Source organism: Grus americana, chromosome 2 (assembly GCF_028858705.1).
Source record: "Grus americana isolate bGruAme1 chromosome 2, bGruAme1.mat, whole genome shotgun sequence".
In the NCBI taxonomy this organism is placed as follows: Eukaryota; Metazoa; Chordata; class Aves; order Gruiformes; family Gruidae; genus Grus; species Grus americana.
Genome location: NC_072853.1, coordinates 158,230,745 through 158,248,436, shown reverse-complemented (window position 1 = coordinate 158,248,436; position 17,692 = coordinate 158,230,745). Strand labels below are relative to the sequence as shown.

Here is a 17,692-nt window from a genome sequence, read left to right as displayed (position 1 = left end):
TTTGTCTTGTATTGCTACCTACTGTACTGTAAAAAAAGACAATGCAAAACCATTAAAAGTAACCAAAGCCCACTCACATAAAATCATAGTAAGATAAAAGTTTACTTACTTCTTCTTTTTTAACGTGTTTTACACTCATAAAACACTGAAGCAACAAGTCCTTGACTTCATTACTATCCTCTGAATCATAGTCAAAACAAAGTAACGTCTGATGTAGATTCCATAGACGAATTATATCTGCACCCTGACAGGAAAAAAAAAACAAAACAAAAACCCCACATTATAGTGAAGTAGGTATAGATTTAACATGAAGAAGTATTTAAAGGATTTTAAATAATGGATTTTAAATGCATTGATACAGGTAGAAGATTTTCAGATTGTAAAATTACAAAAATTAACTGACTTTCACCACATGATTGGGAGAAATAAAAAAATATGTGTAACTGTAAAAATATTGACTTCCCACAACTGAAGACATGCTCAAGTACAGAAAGAAAGCTTTCATGCTAAATAGATGAAAAGTATATTTTTCCACTTTTGAAACTTTATACAATGAAAACATTTAACAGGGAAAAATAAAACTAAGAAATAAGTAAAGGAGATATTTATTGGGTTAGTGCAAAAGATGTATGCCACAATACTCTTAAGTAACTCACACATTTAAAAAAAAGAATTTCAGTACATTAATAGAGAAGTTATTTTTAGAGAGATACAGAGTAACAGAAAAAGAAGCTTCTCACATAAGAAGTCTCAATGAGTAGCTGAACATACTACCTAAAACCTGAATTAAAAGCGTTAATTGCTATTTAAACCTTAGTCACTGCACTTTACGAATGAGTGAAGAAATAAAAAAGAACATAAAAAGAAAGAATGTAAAAAGGATGTAAAAAAAAGAGGACGTAAAAAAACCCCAACAACCCAGTTCAGTTCTGAAATTGATGCCAAAAATCTTTGTTTGTTCTGGAGAAGGCAACATTTTAACATGTTGCTTATGGAAGCAACACCAAAAAGACACTTTGTAACCAAAATGTATCCTAGGTTTCATTAATTGAGAAGTGCTAGAATGCAGAAAACAAGTTAACTTGAAATAACAGGTATTTTGGAGGGATAATCTTTCTTGGAATATTCCATAGTAACCTAAAAGTCAATATAGCTTCAGCATACCAGAGCAGCTTTATTCAGGCTTTTTCTTAGTAGAATGATAAACAGAGTCTTCCCTAGCTGCTCCTTCCCTTCCAGTCCTTTCTCCCACCACATTTCACATACATGCTGGATAGCACCCTGTAGGATTTTTTCAGATTCAGGTAATGCAGGAAGAATACCTACAACAGTAATAAAGTAATTATTTACTGCAAGGAACCAAGTTATTCCTGTAAAACACCAGCCTATTAGTACAGTAACTATACCTCACACAATGTCAACCAGCTCTTGCCACATTTACAGATCTTAATGCCTCATTTTCACCACCGGTATTTAGGCAGCTTTGTTAACTCTAAGATTTTGGCCAAGTTTTTGGATCGGTAGCAACGAACAAAAGTTAACAATGATCTTAAGTTTTGCCTTAAAAATACTGTAACCCAACCAATAAGGAAAGTTATCTATCATTGGGTGAACATTTGGAAGACAGAAAACTATTTAAGTTCCAACTTTTAGACTGTATACCTGATTTTTAAAGTAAATGCTCCCTTAATTTTGTCTTTATAAATAAGAACTCGCATCAGTACCAACTTTTCTCCCATAAATTCTGTTCCATAGGCCAGTCGGGTCAAACAAAAACCTAGTATACTCATCCACTAAAAAAAACCCCAGTATAATGCTGTATTCTAATATGGATAAGTACGCACCGTTTAAGATAAAAGCACATTCTACAAGAGCTTTATAGTTTGCAGTTTCATCCACTACAGGTATGGAAGCAGTAACTACAGCTGTCACTCCTTGGATCACAGCTACAGTTTGTTTCTGAAAGAAAGCAATGTCGAGGAAACAATTTTGCAGTTTGTTTTATACTCAGAAGATAATTATGACAAGAAATAAACCTTAGCAACAGAGAGCAAAGCTGAATGGTTATTTTGATTCCATTTTGAACAAACAGTATACCAGCACCCAAAACCTATCAAATAAGAAGGGGCAAAAGCATAGATTCTAAAGTACATCCATTTCAAAAGTTTGAAAATGTCTTTCAGCTCCAGCTAGTACGTAACTCTGTGACTGTACACGTCTATCCATTCCTCCATGAAAAACTTCACCTGCAACAAAACTACTCAAACACACATTCATTTCAGAACTAAAAAGACCTCAACTAGCAGGGTCTTGTGCAACCCAAAACCACGTAGATCTGGTGACTTTAGATCCAGGTACATGATTCTATAGGCCTCCCTACCTATGACAGATTTTCTACAAGCCTTTAGATCTCCCTAATGATTTTCCCACTGCATTTTTTTCTTCCAAAATTAAACAACCATTTCCCCCAATATTCTCAAGACCACATGGACCTCAGTGCAGAAGGTAGCATATGAGGGTCTGAGTCAGAAATTCTGTATAAGAATTTGTGGAAGGGGCATTCAATTCTAGATTTCATGATCTTCATTCAGTAAAATGACATAATAAAACAGGTAGTGATTTTCTTATAGTATATGTCAGATACTTACAGAACATCTGAGAGATCAACATTTGTTTACTATAATAAGACAAACAAAAAGCCCACTCAGGTCTAGTGAAACGTCCCATCTTTCATAATTAAAATTATCAGCAGATCTAATCTTTTATAGTATAGACCAATCATAAATTCAGCTCAACCCAAGCATGATAGTTAAGAAGTCAGTTAAGAATGGGGCAGGGATATGACGTTTGGGACCAACCTTGTTTGATAACCCTTGCATGTTTTCAGTTGCTATAAAAATATTTCATTTTATTTCTCGGAAAATATGAAATACTCATCATATTTTTATTTTAAAAGATTTTTACCATTTCTGGAACTATCTCAACTTCCATGTCATCATTGCTTTCATCATCCTCAATCCTCTGCCATGCTTCCACAGGGTTGTCCATCAAAGTCTCTGTCAATAGCTGTGTCAGCCTCTCCCATAGTATTTCTTTTTGCTTTCTTGGCAATTCTTGAAGTAGTTCATTCAAGTCAAAAGGACTAAATGTATTTTTCTGTGAATGGTCAGAAGATATCACACAATTCCACATCAGTGAAGTGGCTTATATCTCATAATCATATTTCCTAAAATTAATGCTTTTTTTACATTAAGGATTATTTTCCATTCCTCTGCAGTTATAGAACATTCTAGAAGTTATATTTCTTTAAAAAAATAGCACGAGAAATTCCTGTGGCCTAACTCTTTACTGTGAAACAAGAGTGCTTCTTTTTAGACTAAAGTCTTTAGCCCTTGATTGCAACACTACTGAACATAAATCATGTCCCCATAACATCAACTTCTGTCTCTCACATGTTCTAAATACTTCGTTCCCAAAGGAGAAAATTTCATACCCTTAGCTAGGAAGTTCACGAGTGCACAGAACTGAAGTCCCTAATCATATCTTTCCTATCTTAAATATAGATTGATGATGGCTGTAGAAAAAAAATCCTTACGCAAGGACTAGAAACATAACAGTCAGTACAGCCTTAGGGACAGCACTACAGATTTTGGAGTACAATCTGCATGGAACAGTGCTCTGCATATCACACTATTTTAAATGCCCCCCATCAAACCTAACTCCTGAGCACATTAACCCCATACTTCTCTCCTTGGCTCTACTGAATGGGAAGCCACTATTAGTCCTTACAGAGACTTCACTAAGAGACTGATGTGAACTAGTTTCTCAGAAGAACCTTGCTAGAAGGCTTTACTTCAGAAACACAAAGGGTCTGTTAGCATCAAGGAAGGGTAGGCAACCTGCTATGAAAGGCAGTATGCAGAGAAAAAATGAGAAGAAAAAACAGACACAGCCAAGAAGTACAGATAATTTTTGAGATGTAATTTGCAATACTGAAGTGAAGGTTTACCAGATCAAAAACACTTTGGAGGAAAGAGGGAGAATGTCCATGATCTTGAAATAAAAATATTTTTAGTTTGCAGATACACTATAAAACAGGAATCAAGAAGGAAAAGAAAAAAGTTGAAAGGAAATAGAAAAATAGAAAATAATGAAAGAAGCAGCAGTAAGTATGAGAAGGTTCCCAGAAGGGTATGAGAAGATAGATCCTGTTACATATTTATAGCAGAAATTCTATCCTATTCTACAGCTGGAAACAAATACAATAAACCCAAAGCCACAGGAGGAGTTCTGCAGCCCTCTAATTCAAACAAACCCAAAAGACAGGATATTAAGATCGTACTGTTCTGAACAAAAAGAGTGAAACCATAATAAGACCAGAGCTTTCTGATCTTTCTTTGGGATGATATGAGATAGAACTATTCCAAAACCTATGAGGAAAAAGGATGTCATTGAATGATTGTCATATCTGTGATTCCTTTTTTCCTGTCCAAGAAATAATGTATTTTCTTGAATTGGAACAGGATTTAGTGGAAAAATTTAACAGCACCTGATAAAGACTTCGATGAACAGCACCACAATATGGTAATATTTTAAAAAGATTACAAAGAAAGAAAAGTGAAAAGCCACAGGCAAACCTTGAAGGAAAATTCGCAAACCCCTGGAATTTTAGAAGATGTGAATGAAACAAAACATTGAGAGGAGGGAAAAGGAAAATTAAAGGAGGGTGGGGTGTGTAGAAATGAGATACATTGAAAGAAGTAGTGATGATAAGAACAGAACTTAAAGAGTTTAAAAGGCAAATTCTGAGGCTAAGGTATAAAATAGGTAGAAAAAGCAGGGCAAAGTTATAATATGAAAACTGAGGAAAGCAGTGAGGTTCTAATCATGCTTTCCTCTCTCTACATTTATACATCCAGTTCTAAAGGACAGAATACACTACCACAGCTTCCTCCAGAAAAGCAGTCAAGAATTATTCAAAGGAGATCCCAACATGAGGATCCTTATCCTAAGATAAGACATGGTCAAACACCCTCCACCACTGAAGGTTTCAAACTGAAATTAATAACTCAGATCTCTTAGACAATCAAAAAGTAATCAGGATATTCATGTCCTCTTATGCTACGGAAGTATGAAGACAGTTTTAATCAATATACTCATTATAGGCAGTGATACACAGTTTCCAGAGATATTTTCAACTGTTGCCACTCAACTCTTGTGAATTGGTGATGAAAAATAAAAGGATGAAAAAACAATTTTTAATCCAAATAGACCAAGACATGTTAAGATAGATTACTGCATGAAGATGGAAGAAACAACATGACCAAATTAATCTAAAAGGAAACGCTGCAAGTACTGTATGTTATCCTAGTTTCTTGTTAAAGTGTTTAAATTTGGGGAAAAAAGGGAAGGAAACTACAAGCAAAGGCAATCCGTTAATAGAGTTGTCATCTATAATTACATACAGAAGTGCAAATGAAAAAATTAGCAAATTTCTTGGAAAAAGAGATTCATTGATGTTTGAGACACAAACATTTCTAAACTTATTACATAGAACACAAACTCTATCATAGAAATCATAGGTTTAACACATCTGCTACATCAGTTAATTAGCTCATGCAGGTAATAGCAGGAAAATACCGATTAGAAAGCTTAAGATACTAACCTGACAATATCATTTATTAAAGCTAGCAAAAGACATTGAGGAGAAATTGTGTATATTTTAATACCAGACAAATTGAAGGTTAGTGGAAAATACCACAATGCAAATTATTACTTCTGATTACTATGCAATATCCTATACACAACATGAGAATGAACTTTTAATTAGTACATTTCAGTGGATTTGATTTGTTGCTCCTCCCGCTTTTGTTCTCGTTCCCGCTTTTAGGGAAATGATTGTCCCCCTGTACTCGGCACTGGTGAGGCTGCAGCTTGAGTACTGTGTTCAGTTTGGGTCCTCTCACTACAAAAAGGACACTGAGGTGCTGGAGCATGTCCCGAGAAGGGCAATGAAGCTGGTGAAGGGTCGAGAGCACACGTCTGATGAGGAGCGGCTGAGGGAACTGGGGTTGGTTAGCCTGGAGAAAAGGAGGCTGAGGGGAGACCTTATCGCTCTCTACAACTACCTGAAAGGAGGTTGTAGCCAGGTGGGTGTTGGTCTCTTCTGCCAAGTCACAAGTGATAGGACAAGAGGAAATGGCCTCAAGTTCTGCCAGAGGAGGTTTAGATTGGATGTTAGGAAAAATTTCTTCACCAAAAGGGTTAAGCACTGGAACAGGCTGACCAGGGAAGTAGTTGAATCACGATCCCTGGAGATATTTAAAAGGCTTCTATGTGGTGCTTAGGCATACCGTTTAGTGGTGGACTTGGCAGTGTTAGGTTAACGGTTGGACTTGATGATCTTGAAGGTCTTTTCCCATCTAAACGATACTATGATTCTAATTACACATAGACTAAATAATAAGTGGACAACCTAAACCATCAAATGAAAAAATACTGGTGAAACATGTCTCTGCTATGTTTGTATATTAGCTCATATTCATTACACAGCGATAAACTCTTTCATAAGTTGAAACTTAAAAAAACAATACTTCATCAACATCAAATGAGTATTTTTTTTTTTAGTGTTACCATGGTACTAAACAGTCATTTTTAAAAAATGTAAACTGTATATGCAACAACCAAGTGTTACAAAATTATTTTGTTTATAAATAGGAAAATTTCAGATTTTACAACCTTTCCAGCTGTGTTCCACTAAGTGTCACTTGACCTTATTTTCTACAGCAATTCTGCTATCACATGTGCAGGTATCAGAGAAATAGCTTCTGTCGCTGTGTTACAAAATTCTGCACTGACAGCAGACTAAAGATACTGTTAGTCATGCAGGTGTATCATGGCTTACTTACAGGATTCTGAGTATAACGCAAGAAGTCTTCAATTGACTCCTTAGACACAACTTGTAGAAATGCTTCGCGTTTCATTGTGGTCTTGTTTTTCCTTGCTTTATAAACAAAACAAAGCATTAAAGTACTGTATCTCAAAATAAGATCATTTTTAGCCTAGAACGTATGAACTTAAATTCTTCACCTACACAATTACACACAAAAGATGTTTTCTCCTCCAAAATACTTTACAGTTATCTGAATCAGCATTTAGATTCATAACAGCATGAGGGTGCAGTATTTGCATGCTTTCTTCTTAGTTCTTTTTTTTACTAAACAAGTCTTAAACCAGAAGTTTTTAATGGATACTTTTATTTTTAAAAAGAACTTTAAAAGAGTACATCCAGCACATATGCCCTATTTAGCTAGCCGTCATTCCCAACGAGAGCATTTACTTAAATGAAAGGTACTGACGGGCAGTAAAATAATCTCTCATTTTCTCTCTTGTCAAGCGAAGACTATGGGAAAAGGGCAAGGCCACTTTCTGACACCAAGAACTTAATTTACGCACCTAAGCATTCCTTCCACCTTCGGTGATTCCTGACGTACTTTACCCATCCCAGCAGTTGGGAGACTGCCTTACATCGCCTTTACCGTGCGTGAAACCCTACCACGGAACGGGGCGGGTGCCGACCCAGGAACAGTGCTGGAGCAGCCAGCGGCTGGCCCCTGCCGGGCTACCGCCAGCCCCGCGGCACGGCCCCACAGGCCGCCGTACGCCGCCGGCAGAAGAGGAAGTGGGAAGACCGACGGGCCGCTTACCTAGCGCTTCCTCAGAAAGAAATCCTCATGGATCTACGGGTTACGTTTCCAACGACGCAGAGGTGCCTGCACAGGAGGGAAACAAACCCGGCGATGGCCCGTACTGACACGCAGGAGAAGAGCCTGAGCCTCTCAGTAGCACTGACCACGGAAAAAACCGTCCGTACGAATGCCCGCCGCCGGAAGAGGCGCCAGCCCCGGGTGCGGCTCGGACGGAACAGCACCCCCGAGCCCCGCTGCCCGGCCGGAGCCCCGCTGCCTGCACTCGCTGACGCGGCGCTGAGACGAGACCTCAGCCAGCCGCCACGCGCGCTGCCAGCACTTTCGAATTCTCCCGCGGCGGCCGTTGAGCGTGGGCGGGCGGACGCGCGAACGGCGCGGAACTCCCGTCTCGCGAGAGCTCGCCTCCTGCCCCCTCCCCGGTGCGCGCCGCAGGGCTGGCCCCGCCCTCTAACCGCCACCGCCACGCGCGGCGGGCGGGGTTTGGTGCGGCCGCGTCCCGGAGGTGGCGGCCGCCCGGGGCTCTGTGAACCCGGCGTGTGGTGCCCCGACACGGGGCTGTGTTCAAAATCCACGTTTTCGCCGTTTTGCGCTTGTCCGAGTGGGGCGTTCGCCCTTGTTGGAAGCGGAGAGTTGTTTTCAGTCAGGTGCCGCCTGTATACCTGGGTGAGTTTTGGTTCCTCGCTGCTACCTCCAGGCGAGACCGCCGCTATCCCCGTCCCCAGGCCACCGTTCATGGAGGAGGGGGGGAAGGACACGGTGCTGCTGCCTGCGTGGCAGAAGGACCGGAGGAGTTGGGATGGAGGAGACAGGCTAGGTAGTAAATCTCCCTGGAGAGGACAGGCCCAATAACGGGCGCATCTGGGCAGCGGCAGCCCAGGCGTTAGTGAGGAGTTCTCGGTTTTAGATCTGGCTACACTGAAATGATACTTTCTGCTGCTTTCACCTTATAACAAAGGCCGGCTTGCTTACACATCTTTCCCTGGAGGAAGTTACCCACAGGTGGCTGACAGGGAGTAAATCTACGTACCAGCTTACTGTTACCTTTCTGTAGCTCTCTTAAGTCTCAGTGCCGTCCAACAGGGAGAAGACATGTTTAGCTTAATTCATGTGTAGGCTTAAGAAACAGTATGCCTTCTTCCACGGATCTTGGGTCATGTGGAAATTTATTCTTAGAAAAACATTTCTGCTAGCTTACAAAGCCTACATCATCCATTTGATTACACTGGTGACTTTTTTTCTTCAAGAATGTTGTTGTAGTATTGACAGCTATGCATTTAATCCTTATGGTGAATGGTACATGCATTACGCACTCTTCATCCAAAGCAATGAAGCTCTAAACAGGCTACTCAACCAGAACTTTCAGGAGACTATGGAGCCAGATGATATTTACACTTTGATAACTCAGGATTTTTTAATATATCAAGAAATAGCTGCTTTTTTTTCTTCTCAAACTTCTTTTGCAGTGTTTGGAAATAGTTGGGCTCAATTCCTTGAATTAAGCATAATCAGCTTTCAGATCGTGTAATTTATTTGACCTCTTCTGCAAACCAAAACCAGTAAATATGTCTTGTTAAGGGCTTAATTTATATCTTTCAATTTTGCATTTGCGATAGCATAATATTTCTCAGTGTTGTTGGCTGTTGAGGTAGGTGCTTGACTGAAATCGTTTACTTTCAGTCTGCAAGAGCAGTATGCAAACAAGCACAAGCCAGCAATAATTTCCATAAAAGTTCTCACATCTGATTGGACCTTTATGGATTGTAATTTTTAAAAACATGATGTAGTTCAGATTTTATTTAATATTATATGTAAAAATTCACTGCTTTTCAAAATAGTTTTTCTATCTTTTGCTAATATTTTCATTTTTATCATAGAATCTTCTTTCATCATCCTACCTCTCAAAGTATTAGTTTATATTCAAAATTAAGACTTGTCACATTTTCTGCCATATATATTTGACTTACTGACTTTTCCTGGTTTATTTTTTAAAGTTTTTGAGTAAACTATTTACCAGGGGTTTATACAGTTTGAAGACTATAGGATGAAAAAGAGTTTATTATATGCTTAGCCCATAAAATTAATGCTATTCTGTATTGCTTAAAAATTGCACATAACAGATGACTAATGTTACTGAAAGACACAAACTGTTTCAATTCCTGAATCATCAGCTGAATGCATGCGAAACTTCTGAAATAACTGGATTTTAAAACACATATGTGCCAGATAGAAAGTACTGTAGGCACTGTAGGAGAATGCGTTACATTACTTACAAGTTATAATTGAGATGAACACGTACCCAAGGCAGGAACAACATGGCAGAAGGAGTGAGCAGCCAAAACCTCATCTTCCTGAGCAATGTAACTGCACACCAGCAGTTCACTGCCACTCCTTGTCTGCACCTGAAGCCAAACACACGTACCTCCCCACATCATATTTCCATCTAGACAAAGGCCTGTCTCCTTTGAGGCGTGGAAAGGGCAATCCAGCAAATTACCAACATCCACCGACTAGCAACCACAGAGGAAGGTCCCAGGACAGACAGATCCCTGGATAGTCACTTGAAATAGCATGTGTCCTCCAACCCTAATCCCCACACTGTCACAGCCTGACTTCCAGAAGCAGACTTACCAGAAGAAGGGAGCATTTTGCCTCTGTACAGTAAAGAAGGATGAAGAATTAGGGTTGTTTCAGCTCCTATGGACCTGACTTTAGTTCTTAGGTTAGGTATTCAGCTAAGTGCAAGAAGCCTGTGGTACAGTTTGCTTGAAATAACTTGTATGAGCTATCGTCATACTTGTAGAATAGTAAGAGCAAATAAAAAAGTATGAAGACTGACATTTATACATTGTTATAATGTCTTCCCTTTCTGCATATATTAAAAATCGTTGCCATTTTAGATCCAAAGTGATGGATTTATTTATGTCTTGTGTGGACTGAATATTTCATTAATACCTTGATTAGTCTTTTAATTAGATCCTACATTAGTCACCTGGTTACTGTTTATTTAGTCAGGCACATACCCATTTAGCAAACGAACTAAAACATATTTTAGCTTATAATTTGTGTTGCATAGCAACCACAGAATGATTTTTTCATAGTGTTGAAACTAGAAGTTGACATGGATAACAACAGACTGAATAACACCAAATGATTCATTTTAAAGGACCACATAGAGAAACCAGAGAGGCAGAATAGTGTTTTGTAGGTTTTTTCAAGAATTGTGCATGAACTGCAAGCTAGTAATGAAGCTACAACTCTATTTTCAGTTTCTCTAATGTTCTCCCTTTCAAGAGCACCAAATTACATGCCTCTTTTTGACATATCTGTTCATCTGTTCAAAATAATCTATACCCTGTGATAATAATCTCATATTTATTATCATTTTCCTGTCAAGTCAAGTTAAGGCAAAAATGAAAAATGGTCCTTCCACAGATGGTTGCTGAGCAACAGCAAATAAAGATTTGCTTTTGTGCTACCGCTTCATAAACTAGTCTTTAGTCTTGTTGGTGGCCTGTATAAGAGATCTCAATTACAAATGTCTCTCACAAGAATATCATAGTTTGGACTATAGCATGTATTCTATTTTAACCTATGTGATTCAACATTATAAATACTTGTAAAAAATAAACAAGTAATTCCCTGAATGTCAGATGCTTTGTTGACTTTTTTTCATATTTACAATGTTATTTTCTAGATAATAGTTTCTGATGAGGTGGTTGTACACATTATCTCCTAACACGTTAGAATTGTTACTCCTATTTCTTTTCATTTGAATATATAATAAAATTTGTTACAGTTAATACAGTATCCATGAAATCTGCTCATCCTCTGAGGCAGGCTGTTAATAATTTACATGCATTCATTTCCCTTGATTTTTTTTTTTTCATCTTCACATGCTTTGATAAATAATCCGAACAGCATGGGAGAGAGATGAAGTTTCACACTATTCCACTTCTCCAGATCTCCCCTTGCCGGAAGGTAATGCTGCCAATCATGCCATCCTTTATTCAGAGGCAACTGTCAGTTTTCAATGGTTGGTGTGATTAGACCGTGAAACTGCTTATTTCCTTTAAATTATTAATGTTAACACGGAACGATTTTCGAGTTTAAGAGATTAAATAGAAAAAAAAACCCCATTCACTACAGAAGAAAAAAAAATGATCCTTGTTAACTCAAACAAAAATAAGGAAATAAAATGCGCAGAGGGAATGCAAAAGCTTTTCTGAAGAGCCACTCCCTGGAGTCGCTGTAGGTGCTGTCAAAGTACTGAACTGCCGCCCCGTGGGAGTTCGCCGCTACTGCTGGGTGTCCTGCAGCTCAGCCATACCAGGGCGAATTTAAGGCGTGAAAACAGTGCAGTTTTATTTATTTTGTTGTATTATTGTGCTTCATTATAAAATAGATAGTTATTATTTGCTTTATGATTATGCTCTTACAGTTATCCCTCTTTCCTTATAGACAGTGCTATAAATCACAGAAATTTTACTCTGCTAACTATTAGTACCATGAAAATTGAAAAATTTCTGAAATGCTATAAAACACAAAAAGAAATCACAATAACAATATTTTATAGCTAAATCCATCCCACTGTAAATATAAGGAGTATCACTTTTGGTGATAACTAAAGCAAACATTTTCTAGTATAAAGTCATTAACATCTTTCAGAATATTGTGTAGCGATGAGGAAATGTGTAATACTAGTTTGTTAGTTAATTTGTTTCAGATGTAAAACACTCCAGTTACATCTGCCATGTCTAGATTACTTTAACCCTATTAAATTTAATATTCTGAATTATTACAGATTTATAGAATCATAGAATGGTTAGGGTTGGAAGGGACCTCAAAGACCATCTAGTTCCAACCCCCTGCCATGGGCAGGGACACCCTCCACTAGACCACGTTGCCCAAAGCCCCATCCAGCCTGGTCTTAAACACTTCCAGGGATGGGGCATCCACAACCTCTCTGGGCAACCTGTTCCAGTGCCTCACCACTCTAACAGTAAAGAATTTCTTTCTAATATCTAATCTAAATCGACCCTCCTTCAGCTTGAACCCATTCCCCCTTGTCCTGTCACTACACCCCCTGATAAACAGTCCCTCACCAGCTTTCCTGTAGGCCCCTTCAGGTACTGGAAAGCTGCAATTAGATCTCCCCAGAGCCTTCTTTTCTCCAGGCTGAACAATCCCAACTCTCTCAGCCTGTCCTCATAGGAGAGGTGCTCCAGCCCTCCAATCAGCTTTGTGGCCTCCTCTGGACTCGCTCCAACAGCTCCATGTCTCTCCTGTACTGGGGCCCCCAGAGCTGGACGCAGTACTCCAGGTGGGGTCTCACAAGAGCGGAGTAGAGGGGCAGGATCACCTCCCTCGACCTGCTGGTCACACCTCTTTTGATGCAGCCCAGGACACGGTTGGCTTTCTGGGCTGCAAGCACACACTGCTGGCTCATGCTGAGCTTCTCATCAATCAATACCCCCAAGTCCTTCTCCTCAGGGCTGCTTTCAATCCATTCCCTGCCCAGCCTGTGGCAGTATTTGGGATTGTACCAACCCACGTGCAGGACCTTGCACTTGCCTTTGTTGAACTTCATGCTGTTCGCACGGGCCCACCTCTCCAGCCTGTCAAGGTCCCTCTGGATGGCATCCCTTCCCTCCAGTGTCTCGACCACACCACACAGCTTGGTGTTGTTGGCAAACTTGCTGAGGGTGCACTCGATCCCACTGTCCATGTTGCCGACAAAGATGTTGAACAGTGCCGGTCCCAGTACCGACCCCTGAGGAACACCACTCATCACCGTTCTCCACTTGGACATTGAACCATTGACCACAACTCTCTTGACTGCGACCATCCAGCCAATTACTTATCCACCGAGTGGTCCATCCATTGAATCCATGTCTCTCCAGTTTAGACACAAGGATGTCGTGCGGGACAGTGTCAAATGCCTTGCACAAGTCCAGGTAGATGACGTCAGTTGCCCTTCCCTTATCCATGGACGCTATAACCCCATCACAGAAGGCCACCAAGGTTGTCAGGCACGATTTGCCCCTAGTGAAGCCGTGTTGGCTGTCACCAATCACCTCCTTGTTTTCCATGTGCCTGAGCATAGTCTCCAGGAGGGTCTGCTCCTTGATCTTGCCAGGCACGGAGGTGAGACTGACCGGCCTGTGTCTTCCTTTTTACCCTTCTTAAAAATGGGGGTTATGTCCCCCCTCTTCCAGTTGGCGGGAACTTCGCCGGACTGCCAGGACTTCTCAAATTTACAGGTCTTGTAATTGTTCTGTCTCCCTTCAGCTCTCATTCTAGTCTTTATGGACAGGGAATTGCTTCTAAAGTACAAAAATACTGTTGTTATTAATTTTACAAGTGCTCTTAGAGGTTTCATTGTGATAGACATGGATCATGTAGATATGACACCATCTCTGTTCCATCTGTCTAGCATGAAACATGAAAATACTGTATAAATATCAGAATGGGCATGATTTGCTCATCCATATTAGTTTATATATATATATACACACATATGTCTATGTGTATGTACATGTGTACACAAACACACCACAAAGTACTTGACACTGGTTGGAGAATATACCAGTGTGTACTTCTCTCACATCAGTGTTGGCTCTGTCAAGGCTGAGACACGGCTGTTCCCCGTGTTCCTGATCCAGAGCAGGAACCTAACCTAAGCCCATCGCACTTTTCTTCCAGGCTGCACGTCCAGCTTCCTGCATGCAAAACCGACAAGTGGGGACCTGCACAAGTGCACTGCCTGCTCGGTGTAGGACCTGCTCTGTGCGGTGCCAGGCTGGGGGATGCGGCTGGAGTCAGGCACCTGGAAGTGCTCACAAGTTCACTCATTCAGACATACCTGTGAATTGTTCCTCTTCTGCGCACCAGACAGTTTGACCTTGTGACGATGTGATTTGGCAAATATTTTCTGATCATGTCCTTAAACAAAGGAAAACTGTTTTGTAAGATATTTTTTTAGTAGGATTTGATCTTTGCCTCCTCTCCCCGCTGTGTTTATTGTACAGCTCCATGATGGTTTTCACTCTTGGATATCCTGAGTTTCTAGCCTCATGCTTGAGCCAACAGTAAAAATAAATACTTAAAGCATGATGATGTTTCAAATGTGCTGGTCAAGGCCCTTCTCCATGTCTTAAACTGCAATTTCACTCCTGCCTGCCTCTGATTAATTTCAAGTTTTTGCAATTTCTAGTTGTGTCAGCTCCTCAGGGGAGTTCTATAATTAACTCTAATTGCCTAGGCACAAAACACTATGCAAATTTCTGATAGAGACAATTATGGTGAACTTAGAACCTTAATCTTCCAGGAGAAGTTTCACTTTTCCTCAAATCATGGACCAGTCGTTTTCTTTCCCCAGTGCCTCACGACTAGAAACTTTTACAAAAATATTTTGGCAAATTGAATCCCAATATTATTAACTCCCATTATGAAACTTGATTGTTTCAGTATCGCCCATGCCTCAGAGGAAAGAGGGAGAGCAGAGTGTGGGGGGGACTGTGCCCGTTTTCCACTGCTGTTAAGCTAGGATGACTTCAGGCTCCACTCCCACAGATGCCTGGACTCCTGACCACTTCGTTTTTGTACAAGAAACAAAGTGCACAGGCAACAAAAAAGGCTTTTCAGAATCAGGTCTGCACTACCATCTAGTGGAATATAATGGTGTCTTCAGAAAACAAAAATTGTGCAGCAATGAGCATAAATCCAAGAAGTCTCATTGTGAAAGACAAGTGAAACGAAAAAGCTTTATAAAAATGCTAAAAATGAAGCTTTTTTACATTTTTAGTAATTTCAACTTGAAAAAGCATAGTAAATAAATAAGAAAAAATTACCTAGAACAAAATTGCCTTAAACTCTAAGATTTACACCTCTTTTCAGAAAGCGCATCTTAAATATTTTAAACCTCCAACTTATTTCACATGCACATTAATTAATGATTTAAAACACAAACAACCAGCATTGCTACAAATACCATTCTATGAGTCATGACCAGCCATTTCCATTAACGCCTTTTCATTACTTTTAATTTAATTTTCATTACCTGTATGAAGGACAAGTCCAGAGACAATCAGAGCTCTTCATTTGGATCCTCTTGTCACAGATCGTGAAATTTATCCAGCTGAAAGTTACAATAGAGCACCCGTTCGGTGGTTATCAGATTTACTGTAGCTCAGAGAACATTTCACTATTCATGCAAAAATGGGTAAAGGGTCTTATCAATTCTAGGTTGAAAACATCACAACATGGTAACATGAACCAAAGTTCCAGATAGCAATGGAAAAAACCATGCAAAATACGTTAGGGACGTCAGCCTATCAGTTGGAGTCTGCATGGAACTGTCTGGCAGAATATTTTTTTATTAATCTTTGTGCAATGCTCGGTGAGCTCCAGTTGTCAGTCTCTGAGAGTTTGTAGAATAACACATTAGCTTGTGTTAAGCTCAAGAATAAAAAACTTTATTTGAAATTCCGTGCTGGAAACAACCACCATTCAACACGCGCACCAGTTTTTTGTTTCAGGGATCTCATCCCAGTTATCCAGTAAAATGAATGACCTTCACTGAGTACCTACAGACACTTTGCTAGCATTAGCTACATTGCAACTCAAGTTGTATTTTTAATCACTACACAATTTTTGCACCCTGAGTGAAGAAAGCTTGCATCTTCCTGCTATGTGCCCCCTTTTTTCTCTCAGCTGAAGTTGCTACATGCCTGTCTCTGAGAGCTTGGGGTCAGGCAGCAAAATGCCCAGGAGGACCTACTGCACGGGCCCAAGAGCTCCAGTACATTTATTGATCTTATTTTAGCATTAAAAAATGCACTCAAGAGTCATGGAAGACTTCACGTTGAGAGGGGCCTCAGCAGGTCATCCAGTTCAACCTCCTGCTGAAAGGAACTACTGTGCTTAGAAAATGAATAAATACAACTGATCATCAGTGCCACAACAGATTCTTACCACGCACCTGACGGATGAAATCACAGGACAGCCAGGGTGCTGGGACTTCACAACTTTCTTCTGTATGTCATTTCTTATAGCCAGGCCGAGGTGGTACACACCCAGCTCTGAGGGCAGTTGGGCTTTCAAGTCCTGGCAGGAAAGGACCCTGCTGTCCCTGAGCCAAGAACCACCCCAATCCAAGAACCAGCCCTACCACAACCCCGGGCAGGAAAGGGAATCTTGACTAGCTTTGTCCATGAACCTGTTTCTGTATGGATCTTAAAGGGAAGAATGGTCACTATTCGCCTTTAATTCCTTTGCAATAAATTTACGGCCACTGAGGACTCCAAGAAACAACAGGGGAAGAGAGGTTGGCTTCACTTAGGGAGCAGCGGAGGAAATGGATATGCAGTAGTCTGCTCAAATTGGATTCCTCTGTAGGTGACTGGCAAGCAATATGCCCTGCAGACGGTGAGAACACAGAGCATCACATCTATCACATGAATACAGATTAGAGAGCTTTTCTCCCAGAGCTGCCATCTAATCTGGCAGCTAAATTCACTGCCTAACACTGCAAGAAATACAAGTGGATTTTTTTACTTGAGCTGCTTTGCATTTTTCAAATAACATCTTTCGGAAGGTGGCTGAGAACACTGTTGAGAGCCTGACAGTTAGCATTAGCAATCAGTGGGAGAGCATACAATGACAAAGTTAGATACTTTGTTAAGATGTATTAAAACATCGTTTGTGATTAAACAGACTCCTTCAGCAACCAGCTACAGCCATAAATAGGTCTGGGACCATTTGAAGTTTTGGTTCTTTCTACCAAATATCAAAGGCACCATCCAACATTCAGTTTGTTTGGGGGAGAATATAAATAATTATACTGATTAAAACAGAAACCTCATCAGAAACCAATTTTGTATTCTTAGCTGAGAAAATACCTGAATTAACCGTATTGGTAACTGTATTGGCAAACACTGCTCTTAGGTGGAGACTGGATGAACTAAATGATGGCTCCGAACAGT

The 17,692-nt window shown here is 40.1% G+C and overlaps 1 protein-coding gene across 1 annotated transcript in view; it reads right to left on the bottom strand.

The window, feature by feature from the left end:
- The window catches only part of NCAPG2 (non-SMC condensin II complex subunit G2), a 53,483-nt gene extending 45,487 nt beyond the window's left edge, over positions 1–7,996 (bottom strand). Inside the window, exons 1-6 of the mRNA XM_054817055.1 lie at positions 7,707–7,996; positions 6,909–7,003; positions 2,965–3,156; positions 1,845–1,959; positions 1,165–1,322; positions 110–244 (exon numbers count right to left, since the gene is read on the bottom strand). Of these exons, the coding sequence (XP_054673030.1) occupies positions 110–244; positions 1,165–1,322; positions 1,845–1,959; positions 2,965–3,156; positions 6,909–6,983 (675 nt within the window). The 5' untranslated portion in view covers positions 6,984–7,003; positions 7,707–7,996. The remainder of the gene's footprint in view (positions 1–109; positions 245–1,164; positions 1,323–1,844; positions 1,960–2,964; positions 3,157–6,908; positions 7,004–7,706) is intronic.
- Between the last annotated feature and the right edge of the window lie 9,696 nt (positions 7,997–17,692).